Source organism: Sarcophilus harrisii, chromosome 2 (genome assembly GCF_902635505.1).
Source record: "Sarcophilus harrisii chromosome 2, mSarHar1.11, whole genome shotgun sequence".
In the NCBI taxonomy this organism is placed as follows: domain Eukaryota; kingdom Metazoa; phylum Chordata; class Mammalia; order Dasyuromorphia; family Dasyuridae; genus Sarcophilus; species Sarcophilus harrisii.
The window spans coordinates 44,397,022-44,422,913 of record NC_045427.1 but is presented as its reverse complement, the minus strand read 5'-3'; the positions used below and the strand labels follow the sequence as shown (position 1 = coordinate 44,422,913).

General features: G+C 42.4%; 1 protein-coding gene across 3 annotated transcripts in view; it reads left to right on the top strand.

The window, feature by feature from the left end:
* Positions 1 to 25,892, top strand: part of UTP4 (UTP4 small subunit processome component) — a 32,817-nt gene that overhangs the window by 1,961 nt on the left and 4,964 nt on the right. For 2 of the 3 annotated variants that reach the window (XM_031950088.1, XM_031950089.1), the window contains exons 2-11: positions 17 to 177; positions 11,094 to 11,285; positions 12,573 to 12,657; positions 13,164 to 13,253; positions 14,121 to 14,332; positions 18,653 to 18,916; positions 19,734 to 19,830; positions 21,125 to 21,189; positions 23,335 to 23,457; positions 24,508 to 24,664. In XM_031950088.1, coding sequence (XP_031805948.1) covers positions 19 to 177; positions 11,094 to 11,285; positions 12,573 to 12,657; positions 13,164 to 13,253; positions 14,121 to 14,332; positions 18,653 to 18,916; positions 19,734 to 19,830; positions 21,125 to 21,189; positions 23,335 to 23,457; positions 24,508 to 24,664 — 1,444 coding nt within the window. In that variant the 5' untranslated portion in view covers positions 17 to 18. Of the gene's footprint in view, positions 1 to 16; positions 178 to 1,646; positions 1,774 to 11,093; positions 11,286 to 12,572; positions 12,658 to 13,163; positions 13,254 to 14,120; positions 14,333 to 18,652; positions 18,917 to 19,733; positions 19,831 to 21,124; positions 21,190 to 23,334; positions 23,458 to 24,507; positions 24,665 to 25,892 lie in introns of those variants that run through there. The other variant, XM_031950090.1, reaches the window with a different exon arrangement.

Genomic DNA, 25,892 nt, shown 5'->3' with positions numbered 1-25,892 from the left:
ACATTTCTGTCTCTAGGAATGGGTGAATTTAAGGTTCATCGAGTGCGTTTCTTCAACTATGTCCCCGTGGGGATCCGATGTATGGCTTACAATCACCAGTCCAACAGGCTGGCTGTCTCCCGCTCGGATGGCACAGTCGAGATCTACAACCTGGCTGCCAACAGCTTTCAGGAGAAGGTTGGTGTGCTATAGCTTCTCGAATCATCTGGGTTGACCGCCTCCTTTTGTGGATGAGGAAACTTTGATCCTAAGAGGGAGGGAGGGGGCAAAGCCAGGGCTGCCCCATCCCCTGCTGTGCCTGCTGTTAAGAAGGAGCCTCTGTTCCCTTAAGAAATGGCCTTTCCCTGTAATAAGCACATGCTGTGCTTTATGGTCTCATTGAGCTAAAGTACCCCAAACCTTTCACAGCAACTCATTTGGGGCTGTTTAGCTCAACCAAGAGGCTCCTTAGGCTATTGCCTCAGAGCCATAAGTTTTTCACTGGCTGTAACCTTACCAGGGCACAGTTTACAGAATTTTATCTGGGCCAAATCCCTATGAGGACATCAGGGAGAAAAGTGCCAATTCTCTTTCAATTTTGTTACTATTTGGGGACTCCTGCCAATCAGTCTCTGTTTCAACAAAAATCCTTCATTATGTGAAAAAGATTGGACTGGTCGCCCATTTGGAGAAACCTTTGCGGGTACAGGAACACATACTGCTCTGTTTGGATTGAAATGGCTCCTTATTTATTGCTGAGGAGCAGTGATCTAGGACCAAAATTGAGTAATAGGACAGCCTGACCACTTGTGTTCCTTGTTGCCAAAACTCAAGCAACAGGACAGGACTGTTTTCTTTGAATCATAGAGCACCATGAACTCAGGAGGATAACAGCAGCCAGGGACTGCCCGGGCAGAGAAGAGTGGGGCACTTAAGGGAAATAAGTAGCTATGGCTTATTACCAGTGATGAATAGTGAGTGGAAAGAGGTAATGTTTGACCTTTGAGCCATCTGAATTCAGAATTCCCTAAGCACCTGGTATGTGCACAGTGTTGTTCTTGACTTTGGGGGGCACAAAGACCAAAATGAAATAGCCCCCATCTTTAGAACTGAATCTTTAAATTCTTCAGGGGCTGAGGAGACAACTCCCCTGATTGAGTACCAGGAAAATTCAGGGAGGAAGAATCTCAACTTGAAGAGGCAGGGCAAGTTGTGCCTCAGCTGATGTCAGATCTGTACCAGGAAGGTTCCTTTGTTAGGAGATCTTGGAGAAGAAAGAGACTGGAAAAAGGAGGCCCAATTAGGAAGCTATTTCAGCAGTTGAGGGGAGCGCTCATAATGGCCTAAATGAGGACAGGGGCTGTGTGAGTAATGTGATACAGGGAGGGGCAGAGAAGGAAGGTTGGTGGACCCACATGGGTTAGAATCCAGATGAGAGCCAGGGAAGGTGTAAAAAGGCAAAAGAGGTTTAAAATGTGCCACAGAGGGATGAAGGAGCTCACAATCGATGGCCAGGGGGGTCCAGAATGAGGGAGAACAACAGAGCATGTGGAACAGCTCCTGGGGATAGTGGAATGGGGGCTCTGTTAAAGAGGAATGCAGCAGAGAGGCAGCATCTGTTGGAATTAGGTGCAATAGTGGGATTTCCCCCTTTGTTTATGGCTCAGGATTAGATCAGAGCATATGAATGGTGAACCTGATCCGGTGTGAGTGCGCTTGAAGGGACTCAAGGGAAGAAGATGATATGTGTATATAACAATGAAATTAAAGATGAAAGTTATGGCAGGAACAGAGGTAAGGAATTGGCAACATGGGGGAAAGGATGAACACGCTGAGGGATGAGATGAGGGTGAAGAGAGAGAGGATCAAAGATGGGAAACACAGGGCACTGTGGTCAGAGAGAGGACCTTGAGAGGTGGCCCATTGCCCAGCACATGGTCAGGCCTTTAATAAATGCTTAGGGACTTGACACAGTTGCCTTTATGTCAGGTAGATAATAACAGGCAGCCTGGGTGGTATTCTGAAGTTTGTCACATATTAACAGGAAGATCTCTAATTCATTCTCTAGATTGTTTACACCAGGGGTCCTCAAACTACTGCCGCAGGCCAGATGCAACAGCTGAGGACATTTATCCCCCTCACCCAGGGCTATGAAGTTTCTTTATTTAAAGGCCCACAAAACAAAGTTTTTGTTTTTACTGTAGTCCAGCCCTCCAACAGTCTGAGGGACAGTGAACTGGCCCCCTATTTAAAAAGTTTGAGGACCCCTGGTTTACAGCATGTATCTCAAAGGTCATTGATAAGATTCCATGTCATGGATTGTTTGCGGTCCTGCTATGGGAAGGGATTCCCCCTCCTGCCCCCATTTTGGCCATGCTGAGAGGCAATTATAGAATGGAAAAGAGTGATGAGCTTGTTGCCCACAGGTTTGAGCTTTGTTCCTGATTTTGTCACTGTTTGATGTCAGGCTGTCTGACTTAGCCCTTCTAAGTTTCAACTTTCTTTTCACTGAAATAAGGGGATTGAACCTGATTCTAAAGCCCTTTTCAGTACTGAGAACTTAAAAGGCAGAAGTTTGAGGGTCCGTGAACTCCTAAAAAATATATTTTGATAACTTTATTTCAGTGGAATGGAATTCCTTTGTAATCCTATGTATTTTAGTTTATACATTTAACAGCATGATTCTGAGAAGGGATCTGTCCCAAACTGCCCCAAGGTTGTGACAGAAAAAGTCAAAGATCGTTGATGCTATATGAAGATTAAGGAAGTAGAATAGTTTAGTTTAAAAACCGGCAGCCCAATATTTGGTAAAGGTTTAAAAAGTGGTGAACTTTTAATTGAATTAGCATCTCAGGGATCTTTCTTCTCTTACCTCTCCTTTTTTATGTCAGCTAATATATTTTAAATTTTCACTTTGGTTGTTTCAGTTAAATTTTTTTTTTATTATAACTTTTACAAAACATATACATGAGTAATTTTTCAACATTGACCCTTGCAAAGCCTGTTCCAAATTTTCCTCTCTTTCCTCCCACCCTCTTCCCTAGATGAATACATGTTAAATATGCAAAAATATATGTTAAATTCAATATATATACATATATATACATATATTGTATCATCATATAGTTTTGTTGTTGCTGTGTACAATGATCTCCTGGTTCTGCTCACTTCATTTACCATCAGTTCATGTAAGTCTCTCTAGACCTATACTTATTGTGTATCTAATTTATATTTTAATATATTTAACATCTACTGGTCATCCTGTCATCTGAGGGAGGGGGTGGGGGGGGGTAAGAGGTGAAAAATTAGAACAAGAGGTTTGGCAATTGTTAATGCTGTAAAGTTACCCATACATATAACCTGTAAATAAAAGAATATTAAATTTAAAAAAAAAAAAAAGTCTCTCTAGGCCTTCCTGAAATCATCCTCCTGATCATTTCTTACAGAACAATAATATTCCATAATATTCATGTACCACAATTTATTCAGCCATTCTCCCATTGATGGGCATCTACTCAGTTTCTAGTTTCTAGCCACTATAAAAAGGGCTGCCACAAATAGCATATGTGGGTCCCTTTCCTGTAATGTCCAGGCTAGCTTTCTAGAGGATCTCCAGAATGTCCTTGGTCTCAGTGGAGAAGTGCAGAAGGCAGAAGAGCCACCAGAGGCTGGTCAAAGATAAAATGTCTCTCTTGCAGTCCCTTTTAGCCCTTATATACCTTATTGTAATTACATCATTATAGCATATTGATTATGTGTGAACTTGGAGAACCATTATTTCATCAATTCCACTGAATTAACACTTTGTTTCAAGTATACTTCTCCACAGTTCCGTCCTCTACACTTTCCCTCCTTTAAGATCTCTTTGGGATATAAGCCCAGTAGTAGCACCGTTGGATCAAAGGGTATACTCAGTTTGGTAACTTTTTGGGCATAATTCCAGATTGTTCTCCAGAATGGCTGGATGTATTCACAGTATTACCAACAATGCATCAATGTCCCAGTTTTCCCACGTCCCCTCCAACATTTGTCATTATCTTTTCCTGTCATCTTAGTCGATCCGAGAGGTGTGTAGTGGTATCTCAGAGTTGTCTTAATTTGCATTTCTCTAATAATGATTTGAAGCACCTTTTCATATGACTAGAAATAGTTTCAATTTCTTCATCTGAAAATTGTCTGTTCATATCCTTTGCCCATTTATCAATTGGAGAATGACTTGATTTCTTACAAGTTTGTATCAATTCTCTGCTTATTTTGGAAATAAGGCCTTTATCAGAACCTTTGAATGTAAAAATGTTTTCCCAGTTTATCACTTCCCTTCTAATCTTGTCTGCATTAGTTTTGTTTGTTGTACAAAAACTTTTTAACTTAATATAATCAAAATTATCTGTTTTGTGATCAATAATGATCTCTGGTTCTTCTTTGGTCACTACCAAGGAATTCCTCCTCACAGGTCTGAGAGGTAAACTATTCTGTATTCTTCTAATTTATTTATAATATCATTTTTTATGTCTAGAGCATGAACTATTTGACCTTATCTTGATATACAGTGTTAAATGTGCAGTGCCTAGTTTCTGCCATGCTAGTTTCCAATTTTCCCTGCAGTTTTTGTCAAATAGTGAATTCTTATCTCAAAAACTGGAGTCTTTGGGTCAGTTTAATATTTTTAAAAAATTAATCTGTGTCCCTCTAGACTTCTCTACCACCCTCCAGCAAAAAATAAAAACTTCCTGTCAAAACCCTCTAAAGCCTTCAATTCATAGCATCATCTGGCACAACAACCTTCCACTTTAGCCATGTCAGAAAATATGTCTCTTTCTGCATTTTAAGTTATTCACCTTTCTGTTGGAAGGTGAGTAGCTTGTTGCTTTCTTTTGGATTCTTGGCTTATTATCGAGTTCATCGAAGTTCTAAGAAGTCTTTCAGACATTTTTTTTTTTTTTTTTTTTTTTTTTTTGCTTTTTTCAATTGTTTTTTCTTTTAAATTTAATTTTTTGTTATATTTTAAGTTTCCAATTGTCTTCTCTCCTCTCTCCACCCTGCACTAGAGAAGACTACTGTTTGACACAGAGATGATAGGATAACATCTTCCTTCTTAAGTCCTTTGGAGTTGACTTGAGTATTTATAATACTCAGAATGACTTAGTCATTCACAATTATTCTTTGAACAATATTATTCTTACTTGTGTACAGCTTTCTTTTAGTTCTGCTCATTTCACTCTTCGTTGTTCTTGACGTTTTTTCCATGTTTTTCTAAAGTCTATTTGCTCATCATTTCTTATAGCACTGAGTTGTTTTTTGCATGTTACCATTGTATACATTTTTTCTTCAAGTTTTGCTTATTCTGCCCTATATCAGTTCATAAAGTATTTTTCACTTTTTTCTGAAGCTGTCCATTTCATCATTTCTTATGACATAGTAATATTCTATTATGTTTATATTCCTATGTGTTTCCCTAATAGGACACCTACTTAGTTTCCCATTTTTTACTACCATGAGATCTCTAAATATTTTTGAGTCAAAAGGCAGGCACAATTTAGTAACTTTCTGAGCACATTCTATATTTGCTAGTTAATATTCAGGGGAGATGGGGGTGGGAGGAGCTCTGTGCTCCTCCCTAAATGATTCTGTCTTACTCACTAGTAACTTCTCTCAAGTTTCCTGTGCTGTTCCACCACCTCCACACCACCCCTTACTCTGTACTGAAGACTTCCCCTCATACCTCACTGAGCAAAATAGTGGCCATTTACACAGAACCACTTCTTCCCTCTTGTTCATCTCACATCCTCTGGTTTTGTCTCCCATCGTCTTCTCCTTCATTTATTCCACCATCTAAGGATGAGGCGGTCCTTTTGCTCGCCAAGGATAATCCATGGATCATTGATCTTTTCCTGCAAGTTGTCCCTAGCATCATGCACACTCTCTCTGTTATTTTCACTCTCTCTCTCTCTTTCTCTCTTTTTTGCTAAGCAAAAAAGTGACTTGTCCAGGGTCCCACAAGCAGAAAGTGTTAAGTATCTAAGGTCACATTTGAACTCAGGTCCTCCTGTCTTCAGGGCTGGTGCTCTATCCACTGCCCCATCTAGCTGCCACCTCTCCCTTATCCTTAAAAAGCCTTCATTTGATTCTGTCAGAACCTTCAACTCTCAGCCTATATTTTTCTTTTTTCTTTCAGCTTAACTCTCTTGAGGGGGAGGAAAAGGGGGGAAATGTATCTAGTCAGTGTTTCTAATTCTTCTCATCCACACTCATCTAAAAATCTCTGCAATATAGTTAGTGACTTTATCATTCCACTGAAATTACTTTCCCATCGCTACCAGTGCTCAGTGATTGAATGCCAGACCTACTCCTGATCTTCATCTTTCTTGATCTTTTCTGCATCATTTGGCACCACCTCTTTCTTGACATACCTCCTAATTTTAATTTGCTCACTCCTCACCCATGTTATGCCCACCCAATCTAGGCTCTGTTTTGGTTCTCTTTTCTTTAATCTCTCACTTAGTGACCTCTTGAGCTCTCAGTGGGGTCAGTAAACAGTGTTGGACTTGGAAGAGCTAAGTTAAAATTTCACCTGTTAACTGCATTTTACTGTCTTGGTCACTAAACTTCATTGTAAGTCTGACTCTCAGGCCAGAAGAGGCAGCACTAAGAAACTTAAATTATTAAGTGTATTCATTACATTCATCATCTTGATGAAAATCATAATTTTCTGGTGAATTGGAACAATAAAAGTGTCCACTCTTCAGTTTATTGTGAGGAATGAGGTAACTTGGGTACAGTGTTTTGCAAACCTTAAAGTGTTATTTAAATGCTAGTTATTATTTCTGGTGTGCAGATGAGTCACAGGTCTTGGTTCCTCTCTTGATTTCCAATCCTACATTGCCAACTCCTTTTTGGACATTTTTGAACTAGATGTGCCAGTGGGCATCTCCAAGTAATCATGTCCAACATAAAACTGGTCATGTTCCCTCCCAAATTTTCCTCTCTTTTGAATTATCTCATGACTGTATAGAGTCACTTTCTGCTCACTCAGGGCCAAAATCTCAGCTCTTCTTTCCCACTTGCTTTTCATGTCCAACTAGTGGTCATATCTTTGATCACGACATCTCTTGCATGTGGCCACCGCCTTTGTGGGGCCTTTATCGCCCCCCACTTCCATTGTTGAGCAGCTTTCTCCTTGGTTTTCCTACCTGCCCTCTCCACACTGGCTGTGCCACCCTTTGACCTCCAGGATCGAGGACTTTCGGCCTGTCCCCTTCCTGCCTGGTCATGTTTCTTGCCATCTGCTCCCCTCTGAGGCCTCTTGGTCAGCCACACCAACCTCCTCAGTGGTTCCTTAAAGGAACTGTGTGCCTCTGTTGCTGGCTGTTCCCTCTGCCTAAAAGGTTCTTTCCCAACAAGGCTCTTTCCCAACTATATACTCTCAGAATTCCTGATTTCCTTTAAGACTGATACAATGTTCTTTATTTTTCTTGGGGTTTCTTGGTGTTTTCTCTCACAACATGATTAATTGGGAAACACATTTTGTTCATTTATAACTTATATCAAATGGCTTGTCTTTTTTCACTAGTTGGTGGGGAAGGGACATGGAACTCAAAAATTTGGAAGAACAAATGTTAAAGATTGTTTTCCCGTTTAATTGGGGGGAAGTGAAATATTTTTAAAATTATAATAAGATTGGGAAAAGGCCACCCCATCTGGCAGATCTTTGTTAGTCTGTCTATCTAGGCCTTTGCTGCTCCCTGACTTTGCCACTTCTACGCACTATGGCCACCTTTCAACTATTCAGCATTTACCCATTTATATATAGTTACTCTGTTAGAATTTTAAGTTCCAATGCGGAATGTTGGAGGGGATGTGGGAAAACTGGGACACTGATACATTGTTGGTAGAATTGTGATCGAATCCAGACATTCTGGAGAGCAATTTGGAACTATGCTCAAAAAGTTATCAAACTGTGCATACCCTTTGATCCAGAAGTGTTACTACTGGGCTTATATCCCAAAGAGATCATAAAGAAGGGAAAGGGACCTGCATGTGCAAGAATGTTCGTGGCAGCCCTCTTTGTAGTGGCCAGAAATTGGAAACTGAGTGGATGGATGCTCATCGTTGGAGAATGGCTGAATAAATTGTGGTATATGAATATTATGGAATATTATTGTTTGGTAAGAAATGACCAGCAGAATTGTACAATATTTCAGAGTCTGATTCTTTTTGTACAGCAAAATAACGTTTTGGTCATGTATACTTATTGTGTATCTAATTTATATTTTAATATATTTAACATCTACTGGTCATCCTGCCATCTAGGGGAGGGGGTGGGGGGGTAAGAGGTGAAAAATTGGAACAAGAGGTTTGGCAATTGTTAATGCTGTAAAGTTACCCATGCATATATCCTGTAAATAAAAGGCTATTAAATTTTAAAAAGAAAAAAAGAAAAGAAATGACCAGCAGGATGATTTCAGAAAGGCCTGGAGAGACTGACATGAACTGATGCTGAGTGAAATGAGCAGGACCAGGAGATCATTATATACTTCAACAACAATACTATATGATGACCAGTTCTGATGGACATGGCTCTCTTCAACAGTGAGACGAACCAAATCGGTTCCATTTGTTCAATAATGAAGAGAACCAGTCACACTCAACGAAAGAACTCTGGGAGATAACTGTGAACCACTACATAGAATTCCCAAACCCTCTATTTTTGCCCTCCTGCATTTTTGATTTCCTTCACAGGCTAATTGAACACTATTTCAGAGTCTGATTCTTTTTGCACAGCAAAATAACTGTTTGGGCATGTATCCATGTATTGTATTTAACTTATACTTCAACATATTTCATATGCATTGGTCAACCTGCCATCTTGGGGAGGGAGTGGGAGCAAAGAGGCGGAAAGTTGGAACAAAAGGTCTTGCAATTGTCAATGCTGAAGAGTTACCCATGCATATATCTTGTAAATAAAAAGCTATAACAAAAAAAAATAATAAAAAATAAATTTTTTTTTAAAGAATTTTAAGTTCTGTAAGAAATGACCAGCAGGATGAATACAGAGAGGCTTGGAGAGACTTACATGAACTGATGCTCAGTGAAATGAGCAGAACCAAGAGATCATTATATACATCAACAACGATACTGTATGAAGATGTATTCTGATGGAAGTGGATTTCTTCGACAAAGAGACCTAATTCAGTTTCAGTTGATCAATGATGGACAGAAGCAGCTACACCCAAAGAAAAAAACACTGGGAAATGAATGTAAACTGTTTGCATTTTTGTTTTTCTTCCCGGGTTATTTATACCTTCTGAATCCAATTCTCCCTGTGCAACAAGAAAACTGTTTGGATCTGCACACATATATTGTATCTAGGATATACTACGACATATTCAACATATATAGGACTGCTTGCCATCTAGGGGAGGGGGTGGAGGGTGGGAAGGAAAAATCGGAACAGAAATGAGTGCAAGGGATAATGTTGTTAAAAAAAAATTACCCTGGCATGGGTTATGTCAATAAAAATTTATTATAATTAAAAAATAATAATAATAATAATAAAAGAAAAAGAAAAAATTTTAAAAAAAGAATTTTAAGTTCCTTGTGGGCAGGGAGTACTTTTGGTTTTTTGTATTACCCAGTACTGGGCACAGAGCCTGATACATATTAAAGAAATAGATTCTTGCTGATTTATTGATTGTTTAAGCACCTTTAAATTTCTTCCTTGTTTAGGCCAGCAGCTCCCATAAAAGTATTCCTTAGTCCCCATAGGAACGTTCAAACTTTTATTTGTGTGTGTGTGTGTGTGTGTGTGATTTTGTTGTTGCTATTCTCATTATTATAGTATAGATTTTTTAAAAAAATAACAACAGCTTTTTATTTTTCAAAATACAGGCAAAAACAGTTTTTTTTTTTTTTTTTATGGAAGTATGAGCTTCATTAGTTTGTTTTTAAATTTATATTAAATTTAACATAGTACCAAAATAGTTCTATTGTCTATGTCTTTCTTCCTTCCGTCCCTCCTTCCTATCTCCTCTACTCCCAGTTTTGTGTGCCTGGAACACAGTAAGGATTATAAAAATGCTTTTTTTTTTTCCTTTCTATTTATCTTCCTCCTATCTTCTCTATTTCCTTGCCCCCTTCTTTCCTTCCTTTATCTTCTCTTTTTTCTTTGCTTCTTTTCCTTCTTTCCATGCAAAAAACAGTTTTCAACATTCACCCTTGCAAAACCCTGTGTTCCAAATTTTTCTACCCCCAGACAGCAAATAATTGAATGGGTTAAACATGTGCAATTCTTCTAAATATATTTCCACAAAATTGAATGGATGCCCATCAATTGGAGAATGGCTGAATAAATTGTCGTATATGAATGTTATGGGATATTGTTGTTCTGTAAGACATGACCAGCAGGATGATTTCAGAAAGGCCTAGAGAGACTTACATGAACTGATGCTGAATGAAATGAACAAGACCAGGCGACCATTATATACTTCAACAACAATACTATATGAGGATCAATTCTGATGGATGTGGCCCTCTTCACCAATGAGATGAACCAAATCAGTTCCATTTGTTCAATAATGAAGAGAACCAGCTACACCCAGTGAAAGAACTATGGGAAATGAGTGTGAACCACAACATGGTATTTCCACTCCCTCTGTTTTTAAGTCCAATTTTTCTTGTGCAGCAAAATAACTATGGATATGTATATATATATATGTTGTATTTAACATATACTTTAACATATTTAACATGTATTGGTCTACCTGCCATCTAGGGGAGGGGGTGGGGGGAACGAGGGGAAAAATTGAAACAAGAAGGTTTTGCAAGGGCTAATGTTGAAGAATTGTCCACATATGTGTTCTGGAAAATAAAGTTGTAGGACCTCCTGAGAATCACAGAACCAGGATATCTCAAGCAGGGATTGGCAAAGCTTCTCAAAACTAAACATACACTGATAAGAACAGAACCAAAACATCTAAATATTTTCAGAAACAAATCAGATTGTTTCATCTGCTTTGGGTTGTGATAGAAATTCTATGCATTGTCTGACTACTCAGTAGATGCTAATAAATGATCGTGATTTTTTTAACAACTGAAGTATTACTATGTTTTTGTAGTTTTTCCCAGGCCATGAGGGTCGATCCACAGAAGCTATGTGCTGGGCTAAAGGACAGCGGCTCTTCAGTGCTGGACTCAATGGTGACATTATTGAGTATGACTTGGAAAAGCTGAGTGTCAAATATTCTGTCGATGGCTTTGGTGGTCCCATTTGGAGCATGGCTGCTGACCCAAGTGGCTCATATCTTGCGGTTAGTATATGAGGGGGAGAAAGGGGATTATTTACTATAAATACATATTATGAGTTGTTGTTTTTTTTTTTTTTTTTTCAGGCTCACTGAGGTTTCTTTCTGCATGACAATAGAGAATTAAAATTTTTCTTTCAGAATATGGTTCTTTGGTAGAGATTTCTATCATATCCTGCTTCTGGAATATTCCCAGTGATGGAATTGGAGCTCATATTGAGATTATTCACACTTTGTTTTTATCCTATTTGCATTCATTTATTTTTCCTTAATTGTCTTCTTAAAAAAAATTAAAATTTCTATTAATGCTCTTTTTATGTTAGTTTTATTTCCCAGTGACTTTCCCCCTAACATCCTCCCATAAAACAAATATAACTAAGCAAAATAAATGAACACGTTGGCCTTATTTGTTAGTATTTGTTTTATTTATTAACTGTAGGCCACTGCCTCACCTCTTTATAAGAAGAATGAGTTAGATTTCAATTTCACCTAAAACTTTGATTAATTATAACATTGATGGACATTCTGTTGGCTGGTAACCTACTTGTTCTCCTGGTCCCAATTACATCTCTCTGGTTCAGTTCATATGTGCTCTACCAAATTTCCCTGAATTCTTGGTATTTGTCATCTTCCAATATGGTCAGTAAAAAAAAGCCCAGCCCATTCATGTACTACAATTGTATTTTTCCTGTATCCTGCCCCCATAAAATAATGCCACTCTGTGAAGATATTACGGAGTGCAGGGACTATGTATCGACTTTTGGCGTTCTGCCGGATTGTTTTCCAAAATGCTTAGGCACAGTCACAACTCTCCCTTCGTCACCTTCAGTAGAAAGGAGAGGAAGCTGCAGGGGTTTCCAGAAACCTCTCCCCTTGATTCCTGGTTTGGAGCATTCTGTCACAATGTTGTCAGTTTCATTTTCTTTTCCCAAGGAAAAGGAAATTGGGAAACTGAGTCAATGGGGTTAAGGAATTTAAGGAGGTAGTGATCATTAGGGTCAGAATTCAAACTCGGCTCCTCTTTCCTGACTCCCAAGACCAGTGGTCTTTCTGGCTCAACCAATAGTGTATCTGTTGTGCTTCACTCTGAGCAAATACCCTGATGGACATCACTGTAACCTTTCTCTTTAGAGTACTGTTGAGCTTGTTTTGCTTACTAGGATATGGTTTTCCTGACTCCAGAATTTTCTCTCTTTCAAAATATTTTCTTTAATTAAAAAAAAAAAAAAAAAACTTTAGCATTTTTATTTTCATATATGTTCATCTTTTCTATTTCTCTTCTTCTCCTGACAGATAGGTTGTGAGGATGGGTCTGTGAAGCTATTCCATGTTGCCCCAGACAAAATCCAGCTTGAGCGGACTTTAGAACGACAGAAAGGTAAAGGGCATTTAGGGGTCTGAACGATGAATGACCTTTCCAGGAATTGTTACTTTTGTGCTTGTTGCAAGAGATGTTTTATCTGGCCTCTGAGAGGTGCTATCCCTTTGTCCGCAGATGTCCAAGGTTATCCATGGCAGGTCCCCCAGGCTAGAAAACCAAATCCAAAACGGAAATCCCAAGAGTATTCATAAGATTTATTAAAAGCAGTAGCGTATGTGACTTGTTGCTTTAATGTTGCATCTCCTAACGAGTAAGGACTGGAATTTGTTACATTCTCTCCAGTATTCCTCAATTAGTACTATTAGATCCTCAGCTCAGGGCTGAGGATGTTATGCACGCCTGTAGGACCTCAAGGCAGAGATACTAGAGTTAAATAATGTGCTAGAATACAGAGAAGGAGGGGTAAGGTGATAGAAGATTCACGCTGCAGCTAGTTGTCAGAACTGTGGGACTCATGCCCGTTTCTTTGTAAACCAAACTCTTTTTTGTTCTTTCACTACCAGGGCGAATACTCTCATTAAGCTGGCATCCATCTGGAACCCACATTGCAGTTGGCTCCATAGACTATGTTGCTGTGCTTGATGTTAAATCAGGTACTGTTCTCAGTTCAGGCTGCACATCTCTTGTGTTTGGAGCAAGGTTTGGGAGCTTCATGAACAGGTTTCCAAACTGGTGAATGCTGTGACCAGTTGTGATTTCAGAGCATTATCGGCGAGGCGTTTCTCTCAGCTCGTGGTAGAAGCTGGGTCTGGGAGTGTGTCATGAAACATGATAAATGTCCTGGCTTATTTTACCTGACTTTATTTTTTGCTTTAAAGAAATTTTGTGATTTAAGCTGAAAAATAAGCCAAAACCTTTTAGGATTTATGTTTAGCAATTTGAGGCGTTGGAATAAAGCATTTTGAATGCCTTTTTAGCTCAGCCTCCCTTTGACCTTTTTAGTAGCTGTTTCATGAGCTCTCTTCCTTTATAATTTCTTAGAAATTGGGGCAGCTAGGGGGTGCAGTGGATAGAGCACCAATCCTGGAGCCAGGAGGACCTGAGTTCAAATCCTTCCTCTGATACTTAACACTTAGTAGCTGTGTGACCCTGGGCAAGTCACTTAACCCCAATTGCCTTGCCAAAAAGAAGAAATCTTATGATTTATAACCATTTCTCTCATGTTTGTACTGAGGCACTTTCCCTTCCCAGATTGGTCCAAAAGAACTAATTCACGAGCATCCTCTCTCATGGGCAGTAATGGGTGAGCCTCCCTTTAATCTGGGAGACTGGAGAGGGGGAGCTAGCCCTCCAAGCTCATTGAGGCTCTCCTTTGTCACCTCTGAAATGGTGATGATGATTCATGCTTGTCTCACAGTCCCTGGCCGTGCTCAGGCTTTTCACTGTTGGGGTGGCAGGGCTGGAGAAGGGCCATAGGCTAGAGGGTCTATTCTCTGACTCTTGGGGTACTTGTTTCTCAGGTAGCACCACCCAAAAGATGCTAATGGATCGGAGGCACCCCGGCCCGCATCGGCGCAGGTGTGTCGTGTGGGGGGTGGCCTTCCTGTCAGATGGGACCGTCGTGAGCACAGACTCAGCTGGCATGGTCCAGTTCTGGGACTCGGAGACTGGCACCCTGATGCAGACACATCCCCTCTCCAATTCTGACGTGCTGTCCATAGCTGTGGCAGAGGTGAGTGCGCCCTGCGGGTGCAGTTTGTACATAAAGTCTGTGGCACGGGGAAGACGGGATCAGGGGGCCAGAACCCGGGCTTAGCTCTTGTGGGACTCTGGGCAGGCCCTCCGGCCTCTCGGGGCCTCAGCTCTATCTCTTACTGACCTCAGCGTTGGCCAGAGTGAGATTTCTTCCCACTGGATGCTCTTACACGACTGTTGTATGATATTGTTCCTTGAAGAGTATATCCTATCTTCTCTGCTGATTGTCATCTTCATGAGGGCAAGGATACTTAGCAGGATGTTGTTCTCTGTTGGGACATATGACAGGTGATAATACCTGCAGAATTGGTTTTGTAAACAGTCTTGCCGTTGAGTGTAGTTCTGGAGGGTGAGCCTGGGGAGGGGTACATCCAAGATTGATATAAGCCACCTATACCTTCTCACTCCTCACCGACCTGGCTAGTTCATCCGTAGTGGGCTTCTCTCCAGATCTTGCAACATAGAAGCTCCTGCTCCTCAAAGGAGATCAAGAATCTGTGAGGTTTCTTGGAGGACTGACTCCTCACTTCCCATCTCTTTGAAGTGGTGGTTTAGAAAATGGATTTGAACAGAAAAGTAGCTTGAGCAAGTTTGTTTATCTGGGCCTGTTTTTTCATTCTTAGAATGAGGTGATTGGATTAGATCGCTCATATTAATTTAATATTTTATTTTCCCTAGTTAAATATAAAACAATTTCTTAAAAAAGCTTTTTGTAAAACAATTTCTAACATTTGTTTTTGAAGCTTTGAGTTCCAGATTCTCTCCCTCCTTTTCCATCCTTTTCCCCATTGGGAAGGCACATGTGAAATTATGCAAAAAATTTACATAAGTCATGTTGTAAAAGAAAACACAGATTTTCCTTCTTCCCCCATAAAAAACCCTCCACAAAACTATCAAGAAAAAAAAAAAGTATGCTTCAACCTGTATTCAGACATAATCGATTTTTTTGCTCTGCATATGGATAGCATTTTTCATCTTAAATCCTTCAGAGTAGTCTTGGAACACCATATTGCTGAGAATAGCAATGTTATTTACAGGTGATCATCCCACAATGTTGCTATTACTTTGCACATTGTACCATTCTCTTTGCATGAGCTCATGGAGGACTTTCGAGGATTCTCTGAAAGCGTCCCCCTCACTTCTCATAGAACAATAATATTTCATGAATCACATCATATTTTACCTTTTTTGTTTGCTTTTTTTTTCCTTTCTCATTTTTTTCTTTTTTGATCTGATTTTTCTTATGCAGCATGATAAATGGGGACAAGATATATAGAAGAATTGCACATGCTTAACCTTTATTGGATAGCTTGCTGTCTAGGGGAGATATTGATGTTAAAATTTAAAAAAAGAACAATAATACTCTATCATAATTACATATTCCATTTTATTCAGCCATTCCCAATTGATGGACATCCCCTCTATTTCCAATTCTTGGTCCTGAGAAGAGTTGCTATAAATATTTTTGTACATAGAGGTCCTTTCTCTCTCCCTCTTCCCCCTCCCCCCTTTTTTTTTTCTTTTTTGGGTTTCTTGGGATTCATGCCTAGTAGTAGTATTGTTGGGGTAAAGAGTAAGCATGATTTTATAACCCTTTGGATTTTGTTCCAAATTGCTCTATAGAATGGTTGGATTTAAGTCATCTTTGAAATTATGTAGGATGAACTCAGTACATTGCTTGTCCTGTGATATAATTGAAATTTCCACATACATGTATTTCGCCGATTTTCCTGCTTACAGACTTTTTCCCTTTTGGAGTTTCACAAAGTTTCTTCAAAGCCTTTTGCTTTTCATGCTTTCTATTATTTGAAGAACCAATCAATAAGAATCATTAAACATTTATTAAGTGCTTATTATAGAGATGGCAAATCACTACAGTATCTTTACCAAGAAAACCCCAAATGGTTCACAAAGAATCCATATGGCTGAAAGGTCTGAGCAGCAAGGACCGGTGGGCCAGATGCTACACATTAAGCAATAAGGATACAAAAAAAGGCCCAAGGTAGTCCCTGCCCTGAAGGAGCTAACAGTCTAATGGGGGAAGCCAGTGCCAATGCATGTATATAAAGCAAGCTATTTACAGGAAAAATTGGAAATTATAAAAAGAAGGAAAGTGCTGGAATTCAGAGAACTTAGGGCAGGTTGCTGTGGAAGAGGGGATTTGAGTTGGCACTTAGAGTTTGCCAGAGAGAGAAGAGGTCAACTTCTTTTATACCCCCTGCTGGTGTTCAGCCTCTAGGCAGAGATGGGGCCTGTCAACCAGACAGTTTGTTGTGAGGTCTTGAGACATTTTCCTTTTTTTTTCCTTTTTGGTGAGGCAGTTAGAGTTAAGGGACTAGCCTGGAGCCACACAGCTAGTGATTGTGTTTTTTTTGTTTGTTTGTTTTTTGTTTTTTTATTTAATAGCCTTTTATTTACAGGTTATATGTATGGGTAACTTTACAGCATTGACAATTGTCAAACCTCTTGTTCCAATTTTTCCTCTTTTATCCCCCACCCCCTCCCCCAGATGGCAGGATGACCACTAGATGTTAAATATATTAAAATATAAATTAGATACACAATAAGTATACATGACCAAACTGATATTTTGCTGTACAAATAGAATCAGACTCTGAAATATTGTACAATTAACTTGTGAAGGAAATCAAAAATGCAGGTGGACAAAAATATAGGGCTTGGGAATTCAATGTAATGGTTTTTAGTCATCTCCCAGAGTTCTTTCCCTGGGTGTACAGCTAGTGATTGTTAAGTGTCTGAGGCTGGGTTTGAACTCAGGTCCTCCTGCCTCCGGGGCTGGTTCTCTGTCCACTGCACTGTCTAGCTGAGTGAGAAGGGAATAAACTTAGCTAAGCTGATCACCTGATTTCTGTGAGTCTGCCTCCTCTTAGGGCAGTGACCTATAGGAAGACTCATGGGGATGATTTCCTTCCCTCTTGGTAATAACTCAGGTTTATCTTGTATTTTCTGGTTTGTGCTGTTTTGTGTGACACTGTCACTTCTCACAACAAGGGGGCAAGAAATATTATCTCCATTTTTACAAATGAGGAAACTGGGACTCCGGGAGCCAAATGCCGTTGCCAGAGGTCATCCCACAAGTGTCCACCCTCAGCTTGGGTCTCAGGCTTTCCAGCCACCAGTCGCAGGCTCCCTCTGTCGTGTCCCAGTCCAGTGGGGCTCTGCCGGCTCTTCACCAAGCAAAGAAGAAAGGGAGTTGCATTCTTTAGCAGCGTGGTTGGTGGGGTTTTGAGCGATAAAATGAAAATTAGCTCAGAAATCACTTCCACCCTACATTCACTCCTTAGTGCCCAGCAGCCTCGTGCTTGCCCTCTGCAGGTGCTGGGGATGGCACCGTCTAGCTCTGCTCTACGCTCAGAGATTTCGGCCTGTTTACAGCTGCCACCTGCCCCAACATTCATTCTCCTTCCCCAAAGGTGTATAAGAGGATTTAAAGCTGGAAGGCACCTTGGGGATCATCCAGGGTAATCCACCATTCACAAAGGAGGAAGCTAAGGCTCCCGACTTCGCGTGACTTGGGTGAGACCGCACAGCTAGTGTGCCCTGGTCTGGCCTTCGGGCCGTGATGCCCACTGACTCCCAGCATGCCCACGGTCTCCAAAACCCAGTGGCTTAATTCATCAGGCTTGAGAGTTTCCAGGCCCCGTTTGTAATTCGGTTCGTCTTGTATTGTGGAGATCCCTGGCCGGCTTCCTCTGGGCAGAAGTAAAGAATGACCCGTGTTGGTGTGGAGGAGGGGTAGAGCAGGGGGCAGAGGCAGAGGCTGCAGGGTCTGAGTGGGGCACTGGGCTCCCTGGACTTGGGGCTCCCCGGGGCCAGGGCTGCTCAAGTAGCATCAGGGGAAGCGCACAGGCATGAGTGGCCAGCAGAGGGTGCTGTGACCTGGCTGTGGTGAACACTCTGCAGTTGACTCTGGCTCCATTGGCTTTGTACACTTGGCTGTTACTCTTCCTCTTTCTCTTCCTCCTTTTCCTCGCCCTCCTTTCTTCTTTTCCTTTTCCTTCCTCTTCCTTTCTCTTCCTCTTCCTTCTCTTCCTCTTCCTCCTCTTCCCTTCCCTCTCTTCCCTTCCCCCTCCATCCTCCTCTTCTGTGACAAGCAGCCTCTGCATTTTTGTCATAAATTTTAACTTCTGTCAAAGACAGAACGAGTAAGAACCAAAGGCAGAGAGTGCGCACAACATCCCGAGCTGGAGTGGCTGCAGCAGAAAGGAGCCGGCTGATGGCGGTGAGCTTTCCCAAGTCGTGCTGACCAGGCTCACCGCCTCTTTCCTCCTCCCAGAAAGAAGACAGCATGGTGGTGGGCACGGCCGAGGGCACCATATTCCACTTCCAGCTGATCGCGTCGAGGACGGATGGCAAGCAGAGCCAGTGGGTGAGGACGAAGCCCTTCCAGCATCACACACACGACGTGCGCTGTGTGGCTCACAGCCCGACGGCGCTGATCTCTGGAGGCGTGGACGCCCACCTCGTGATCCGCCCCCTTATGGAGAAGGTGGAGGTCAAGAATTACGATGCGGCCTTGCGGAAAATCACCTTCCCACATGTAAGAGACTGAAATCCCCGTGTCCTTTGCACACTCATTCCCCATTGTGCCTGTGTCTATTCCTATAAAAACATTTTAGACATTAGAAATTAGGTGAATGGATTGGAAGTTGTCAGTGTTTTCTCAGTTGCCATTTTATAAAAATATAAATGCCATCTATCCTTTCAGAACTTTGGACATTTTCCCCTCTTTGAGCTAGATTCCAAATATTGTTATGACTATGTAAAAAAAAAACCCAACTGATTTTTATGATGACAGCAAAGATCATTTCTGTCTCCTTTGTCTTTAGTTTGTGGGTCCTTTTTACAAAGTATTTATTTGGTTATCAGTTAACTATAATCAGTTATTTCTTTTCAGCTAAATTAGTACTCTGTTCCTATGATCCCTACCTGGGGAGGTGAGCAGGACGGGTGTTTTCTCCCTTCTGCAGGTTCAGACTTATGGAGCTGGAAGGCTCATTGTCTATCTTTAGGCCCAGAGAGGAGAGCTCCCATGTCCAGGGTTATGGTGGCACCTGTGAAGCCACAGAGCTGAAATTGAAACTCTTAATTCTCTTGATACCAAATCTAACATTCTCTCTGCTCTTCTGCACACTCCAGTATTTATCTTGTTTAGTCCAATTTTTTCCTTGTTTACATTATTCTGTTTTGAAGAACTGTTAAATTGAGCAGAAAAGAAAACATTTTGTGGATTTGTTAATTTTTATTTGTTAATTCCCTTTTGTTCCAACTTTGTAAAATGTACTGAGATGTTTTCCTTGAGCTTGTATGTGGGAAATTTAAAGAGTACTCTGATGCTGATTGTTTCTTGGCTACAGCGACGCCTCATCTCCTGTGCTAAGAAGATGCAGCTCCTCCTCTTCCAGTTTCCTCAGCGTTTGGAACTTTGGCGATTGGGAGCCACTGAAGCAGCTGGTGAGCTAGGCCTTATCTTCTTGGGAATAAGTTATAGACTGGAGGAAAATGCTCAAATCAGAGTCATGGAAAGAAAGTGTCAATTGGGATGATCTGGAAAAATGGATATTTCTATGAAATGCATACTCTTGGGTGCCCCATGTCCTGGCTCCCACCCTCAGACCCAAGAGCCTAGTGGCAGGGGTCCTCAAACTACAGCCTGTGGGCCAGATACGGCAGCTGAGGACGTTTATCCCCCTCACCCAGGGCTATGAAGTTTCTTTATTTAAAGGCCCACAAAACAAAGTTTTTGTTTTTACGATAGTCCAGCCCTCACAACAGTCTGAGGGACAATGAACTGGCCCTCTATTTAAAAAGTTTGAGGACCCCTAGCCTAGCCACAGGATGAGTAGGGAACTCAGAATCCCCAGTCTGTCTCTGCTGAGCCATAGTCCCAGGAAAGGTTGGGAAGCTGATATAGATGCCCACTTTAGGTTTTTGGCCCTGCTGTTGTTAAATGGAGACAGAATAGGGTTTATATATACATAATTTTAAAGTTGACAGGGTCACTAGGACATCACCTGGTCTTGCCCTCTTGTTTTGTAGATCTTAAGTAGATGAAATTTAGAGAAGTGACATAAACCAGACCCAGAAGCTTAGAGCGCAAAAGGAGCCACCTCTTTTTACAGAGGAGAGACGAGCCAGAAGTGACTTTACTTGCATTGTGCACAGTGATGGGGAGCCATAAAAGGGGCTTTTAGTGCTTCTGCCTCAAAGACTTTCTCATTGATTAGAACAAAGGAATTGGGCTTCGAAAGCCCTAAGTTCAGAGTTCTGGTGACCATGAGCATATTCCTTAAGCTCTCTTGAGTCTCATCTGTAAAGCAGGGGGATATTTGTATTCACTTTCACAGGGCAAATCTTGAAGAATCATGGAATTATCAGTTATGATCTAGGTCCCTCACTGCACAAGTAAATGAGAGGGAAAGCTCAATCTGCTTCCACTCTGCAGACAGGGCTGGTAAATTCTCCTGATACAAGATCATGGGGTGGAGTTGTTCCAGTTTAATGATTGGTTGGGAGCGGGTCCAGGGCAGAACAGAAGGCTTCCCTCTCCCCCAGCCCCAGTGAGGGCCTAGCTAGTGGCCGGCCAGCCAAACAGCTGCCTCGTTCTCATGGGCCTCATCCCACTCTGGTGAGGATTCAAGGTATTTCTCATACATAATCAAGTGGTTTGAGAGAGGAAAGTGTACTTTAATCCTGTGGGGAGTAACTTCATTAAGAGGGAAATCCTTAGTGGAATTTCTTGTTCCAGGAAAGAATGAGGACATCCTTCCACTCTCTAGAAATGCAGAACATTTGCTTCAGCTTAAAAAAAAGGTAAGAAACAGCTTAAGCTTAATGCACAGAGCCAGAAATACAGGGTAGGAAATGACTTCATTTTACGTGTAATTCATTAATCGATTCACTGGTTCATCCAGCAAATACAGACTGAGTGCCATCTATGTGCAGTTAGCTGGTTTATCAGTGGCAAGGCTGGACCTCTGTTTCTTTGACACTGTGGTGTACCAGAGCCAACTGAGTTAGGTGTGTCCTGTCCCCAGAAAGCCCCTACAGTCCTTCCCTCTTTCTCTCAGATCTGTTTGTCTGTGGGCATTTTCTCTACAGCAACCGATTGGCCTCCATCCTGGAAAAGCTCCCCTCTTTGCCTATGGGCTCTGCTCCCTCAGTCCTGTGCAGTCTGGCTTCTGAACTCATCATTAAGGCCAGCCGTCGACCCTCCCGGGTCTGGCCCCCTCCTGAGCTCCCTGTGGCCCCTGACTGGGGGACTCTCTCCCCAGTGGTTCGGGCTCTGTGGCTGGGCCCCGGGGGCTTGGGCTTGGCCCTTTCTTTCCACACTTTTGCTCTTGGGCCTTCTGGGTCTCTGCAGGTTTGGTTATCTTGTCTTTGCCAAAATGACATAGTGAGCCTTAGCCCTCGCAGCTGTCGCACTGTAAGGAGGCACTCTGCCCAAGGAACAGGCCCACCAAGCGGGCGGGCTCCCCAGGAAGCCTGTGCACAGAGGTGTAGGCTTGGGAGGGTTTCTTGGGGTTTACTCCCAGGTCTGGGCCTGGCTGTAGGAGCACCCTGTCGTGGATCCCTGCTCAGCCCTTTGTCCTGATCTGGTATTGGATAGAATCAGACCAAAGTGTGGGGGAGTTGGGGTGCTGGAGCTGGCCAAGGTCCCTGGGAGGAGTGGGGGGCTGCAGCTGGTAGTAGTCACTGGCAGGTTTTCCTGCAGGCTGATTTACATTCATTCAGTGTCATTTACATTGACCCTGAGGTAATTTTGTGGCAGTCCTGACTCCTCTCTCACCAGCCGGGCTCCCTCGTTTGCCCTCGTCCTTCTGCGCACTCAGATGTCCCCGGCCCACTTTGGGCCCCTCCTCCCTCCCCCAGATGCCATGGGGATAACCTGCAAATCATCTCCGGCTGTGTCCTTTCCCCTTTGCGGCTACCAGGGTGACTTTCCCAGAGCCTGCCCAGGTCACTCCCCTGTTGCTTTTGTGTGGCCTTCAAAGCCTTTCATGGCTCGGCTCCAGCCAGCTTTTCCATTGGTCACTACTGCCCTCCCCCCACTTTGCACTCCTGCCAAACTGGCCTTCGCCCTTCCGTGCTCTCTGCACCTTTTCCCTAACTGCCCCCCATGCAGGGGAGGCCTCGCCCCACCAGACCTGGCAGAGAACACCATGTTCCTTCGCAGAGTCCTCCTTCGTTTCCTCCTCCTACATAAAACCTTCCCAGTCCCCAGGGACTAATCCTCTTCGTTCCACCCTATCCCAAGCCCGTTGGCCTGGTGTTTGTTTTTATGTGAGTTGTGTTTATGTCCCTCATTGTTCTAAGTCCAGCATCCCCATCTCTGGCTCAGAGCCTGATATGTGCTTAGTAGGTGCTTGTGGAAGGATAGCATTTAATCCCATGCAACAGTGCAGTTTGTTGAACTCAGTAATGGAGTGCATTATAGTCATAGAAAATGGTATTGAATAGTTTTCACCAGTTACATTTCGAATAGTATCATTCTTTAAAGCATATTTATAACTAGCAAAACATAAAGTAAATGGCTCTAAAAGCCTCCCAAAACCATAGAATTTCAGAGTTGGAAGGGATTTCGGGCCTCCTCTATTACCCTACAGGAATCCCCCCTGCAACAGGAAATAGGAATTCATTCATTCAGCAGGCATGTGTTAGTGATCTGGCCTCCTTCTGATTTACTCTACTGACAAAGGAATTACAACCAGCTCCCTCCACTTCCATCTCTACCTTCTTTACCCAAACGAGGGGAAACAATGCATTTTGTTGGATAATGGAGGAGCAGTGCTGCTGGGATTTTCAAGCCTCTTTTTTTTTGCCTTAGAAGTCTTGCTCCCCCAACTGCAGTGACCCTTTGTTGGGATCAAGTGATAGTTCCTTGAGAGGACCCCAAGCCAAGGTGAGCCTTCTGTTACCACTTTTATTTAATGTCTTCTCTGACTCTTCCATTCTCAGGGGCCTGAGAACATCTGTTGTAGCTGTATTTCCCCATGTGGAAGCTGGATAGCCTATTCTACAGCTTCTAGATTTTATCTTTACCGGATGAATTATGAAAATAACAGTGTGAGCATCAAAAGGGTAAGTGAGATTCAACCCTATGTCTTTGCCTCATTGGAATCCCCACCCTCGAATCTTAGGCTTTCTTTTCAGGACTCCTTGAGATACCCCATGCATGGTGGTGGGCATCTGAGGCCTGGAGAAGTCCTTCCGGTCTCTTCCTGTCTTCCCCCTCTTTATGCCTGTGAACAACAATTACTTTCATCATTGTCATCCTCCGCTTTCTCTTTCTCTACCACCTACATAAAGATTTTTTTACCCTCCTCATTTTCTCATTTGTTTTTATAGCCTCTCCATGATATGATTCAAGCCAGGAATATTTTTATGGGAAGCCAGGGGAAACAGTGAGAAGAGCCCCCTCCTTGCAGAACCTGGGGCTAAGTCCCAGGAAGCCTAAAGTTTTGGGCGAGCCCCTTAGCTCCTTCGAGCTCCTCATCTTTACAGATGGGGCTTAGATGCCTGGCACAGAGTAGTGCTTAATCAGTGCTACTTGTCTTGAGTTCCATTCCAACTCTGTATTGATGCTCCTGATCCCTAGTTAGGTTACTAAATACTGTTTCATTCCTTTAATCAGTCATGATTCCCATTCTGTTGGGAGTGGTGACATGCCCCAGAGCATGCTAGATTGGGCTTCCTAACATTTTTGTGTCATGAGCCCCTTTTGCCATCTGGGGAAGTGAATGGACCCCTCAGAATAATGTTTTTAATTGGCACAAAATGAAATACATGGGATTACAAAAGAAAGTACTGTCCTCAAAGTGTTTTTTAAAACATCAGAGACTCCCAAGTTAGGAACCGCTGGTCTGCAAGTGAATTGTGGAGCCAAGATTCTCATCTAGCTCTTAAGGGTAGCATTTGACAAAAGAGTTGAGGAAGGACAAGTATGAATTGGCAGGGGGACTTCAATGCCCTAGCAAGTAACAGGTGCCTCGCCTCAGGGCGAGACACATGGTGGAAATCTTAAAGCTCTAGTTCATTGGCTGTAGCAGAGTTTTTCTTTCCAAGTATTATTTCAGATGTGGAAATTCTAGAGAATGGATTGCTGACTCTTTATTTTTTGCCTGCTCTCAGGTTTCGAAAGTGCCCAAGCTCCTGAATTCTGCCCTCCAGATTCTGTTCTCTGCAGACTCCACAAAGTTGTTTGTGGCCTCCAACCAAGGTTCTCTCCATGTGATCCAGCTATCAGAGGGGAGTTTAAAACACCTGCACACCTTCTCTCCTCAGTCAGGTGAGGATCGATTGCTGGCTTGCGCGTGGTCATAATTCGTCCCATTTCCATTCCTCATTGTCCCAGATGTTGTGTGCCCCACCCTGCTCCATCCCCCAGCACTCACCCAGATGGTTGCAATTAGAGGGGGGAGAGGAGATTTCTGCTGAATGAAGACTGAATTGAACAGATTCCACAGCGTTCTCCCTTCTTCCTCAGTGGGTTTTTTCCTTCCATGTTACAGCCAAAGGAAAAGTTAAGTTGATGCAAAGCTCTTCCTTTGCACCATGGTGGTGGTTGTTTTTTGTTGTGTACTGGTTTTACTCGATAACTGTTACACTCATGAGCTCATTTAAGTTTAGGGGGAAAAGCAAAGCAGTGGCCTCTGACCTTCTTTAACTGCTTCCCCCGGTGCTTCACTCAGTAGATGGTCTGTCCTGTCTTCTGAAATGGTTGCTCAGACCCGCTCCATTTTCACCCACATCCTATTTCACACACCTGGCAGGACATGTTACGAGATCGTTAGTGATTATACAGGAAAGGAAACAGCAGGAGCATGCTGCTTGGGGTCTGGCTTCCCGTGGGAGGCAGAGGGCAGGACTGGAGCGTACTGGAGGCACCCTGTGGTCCTCTCTTTCAGCCATGACTTTATTTAAACCATGGGTAGGTAGGTGTGATGGCAGGGACGATTTAAGGGGCTGATTAGCCATTTTATAGTTGATTGAGATTCCTTGCTTTTCTTCCCAAGCTCTGGGTGAGGCTGGTGAACCTAAAATGGTTTCCTATGACTTCCATTAAGCCAAGCCACAATAGGATCCCCTAGGATGTACCCCAAATTCACATTCTTTCTTCTGTCATTCAGAACCCACCCATCACCAAATCTCTTCAGCCTGACCTTATCTGATCATTTATTAATAATATTACCAATCCTCAGCATCTCCTTTCCAGTTTACTCAACCTGTGAATTATCTCTTTCTGGTTCCTCTGTTTGTATTCTGACCTTTATCAGTCAGCAAACACTTGCTTTGAACTGGGCGTGGTGATAGGTACCAGGTATACACAAATATAAGTCTCTGCCCTCAAGGAGCTTGTGATTTGTTGGGGAACACATTCACATTTATATAAACAGAGTCAGTACAAGGTGTGTTGGGGGTAAAGCATTAGAGGGAGCAATCAGGAACATCTTTGTGTGGAAGATGGCCCCAGAGTTTTGAAGGAAAGAGAATTCTAAGAGGAGGGAGCACATTCT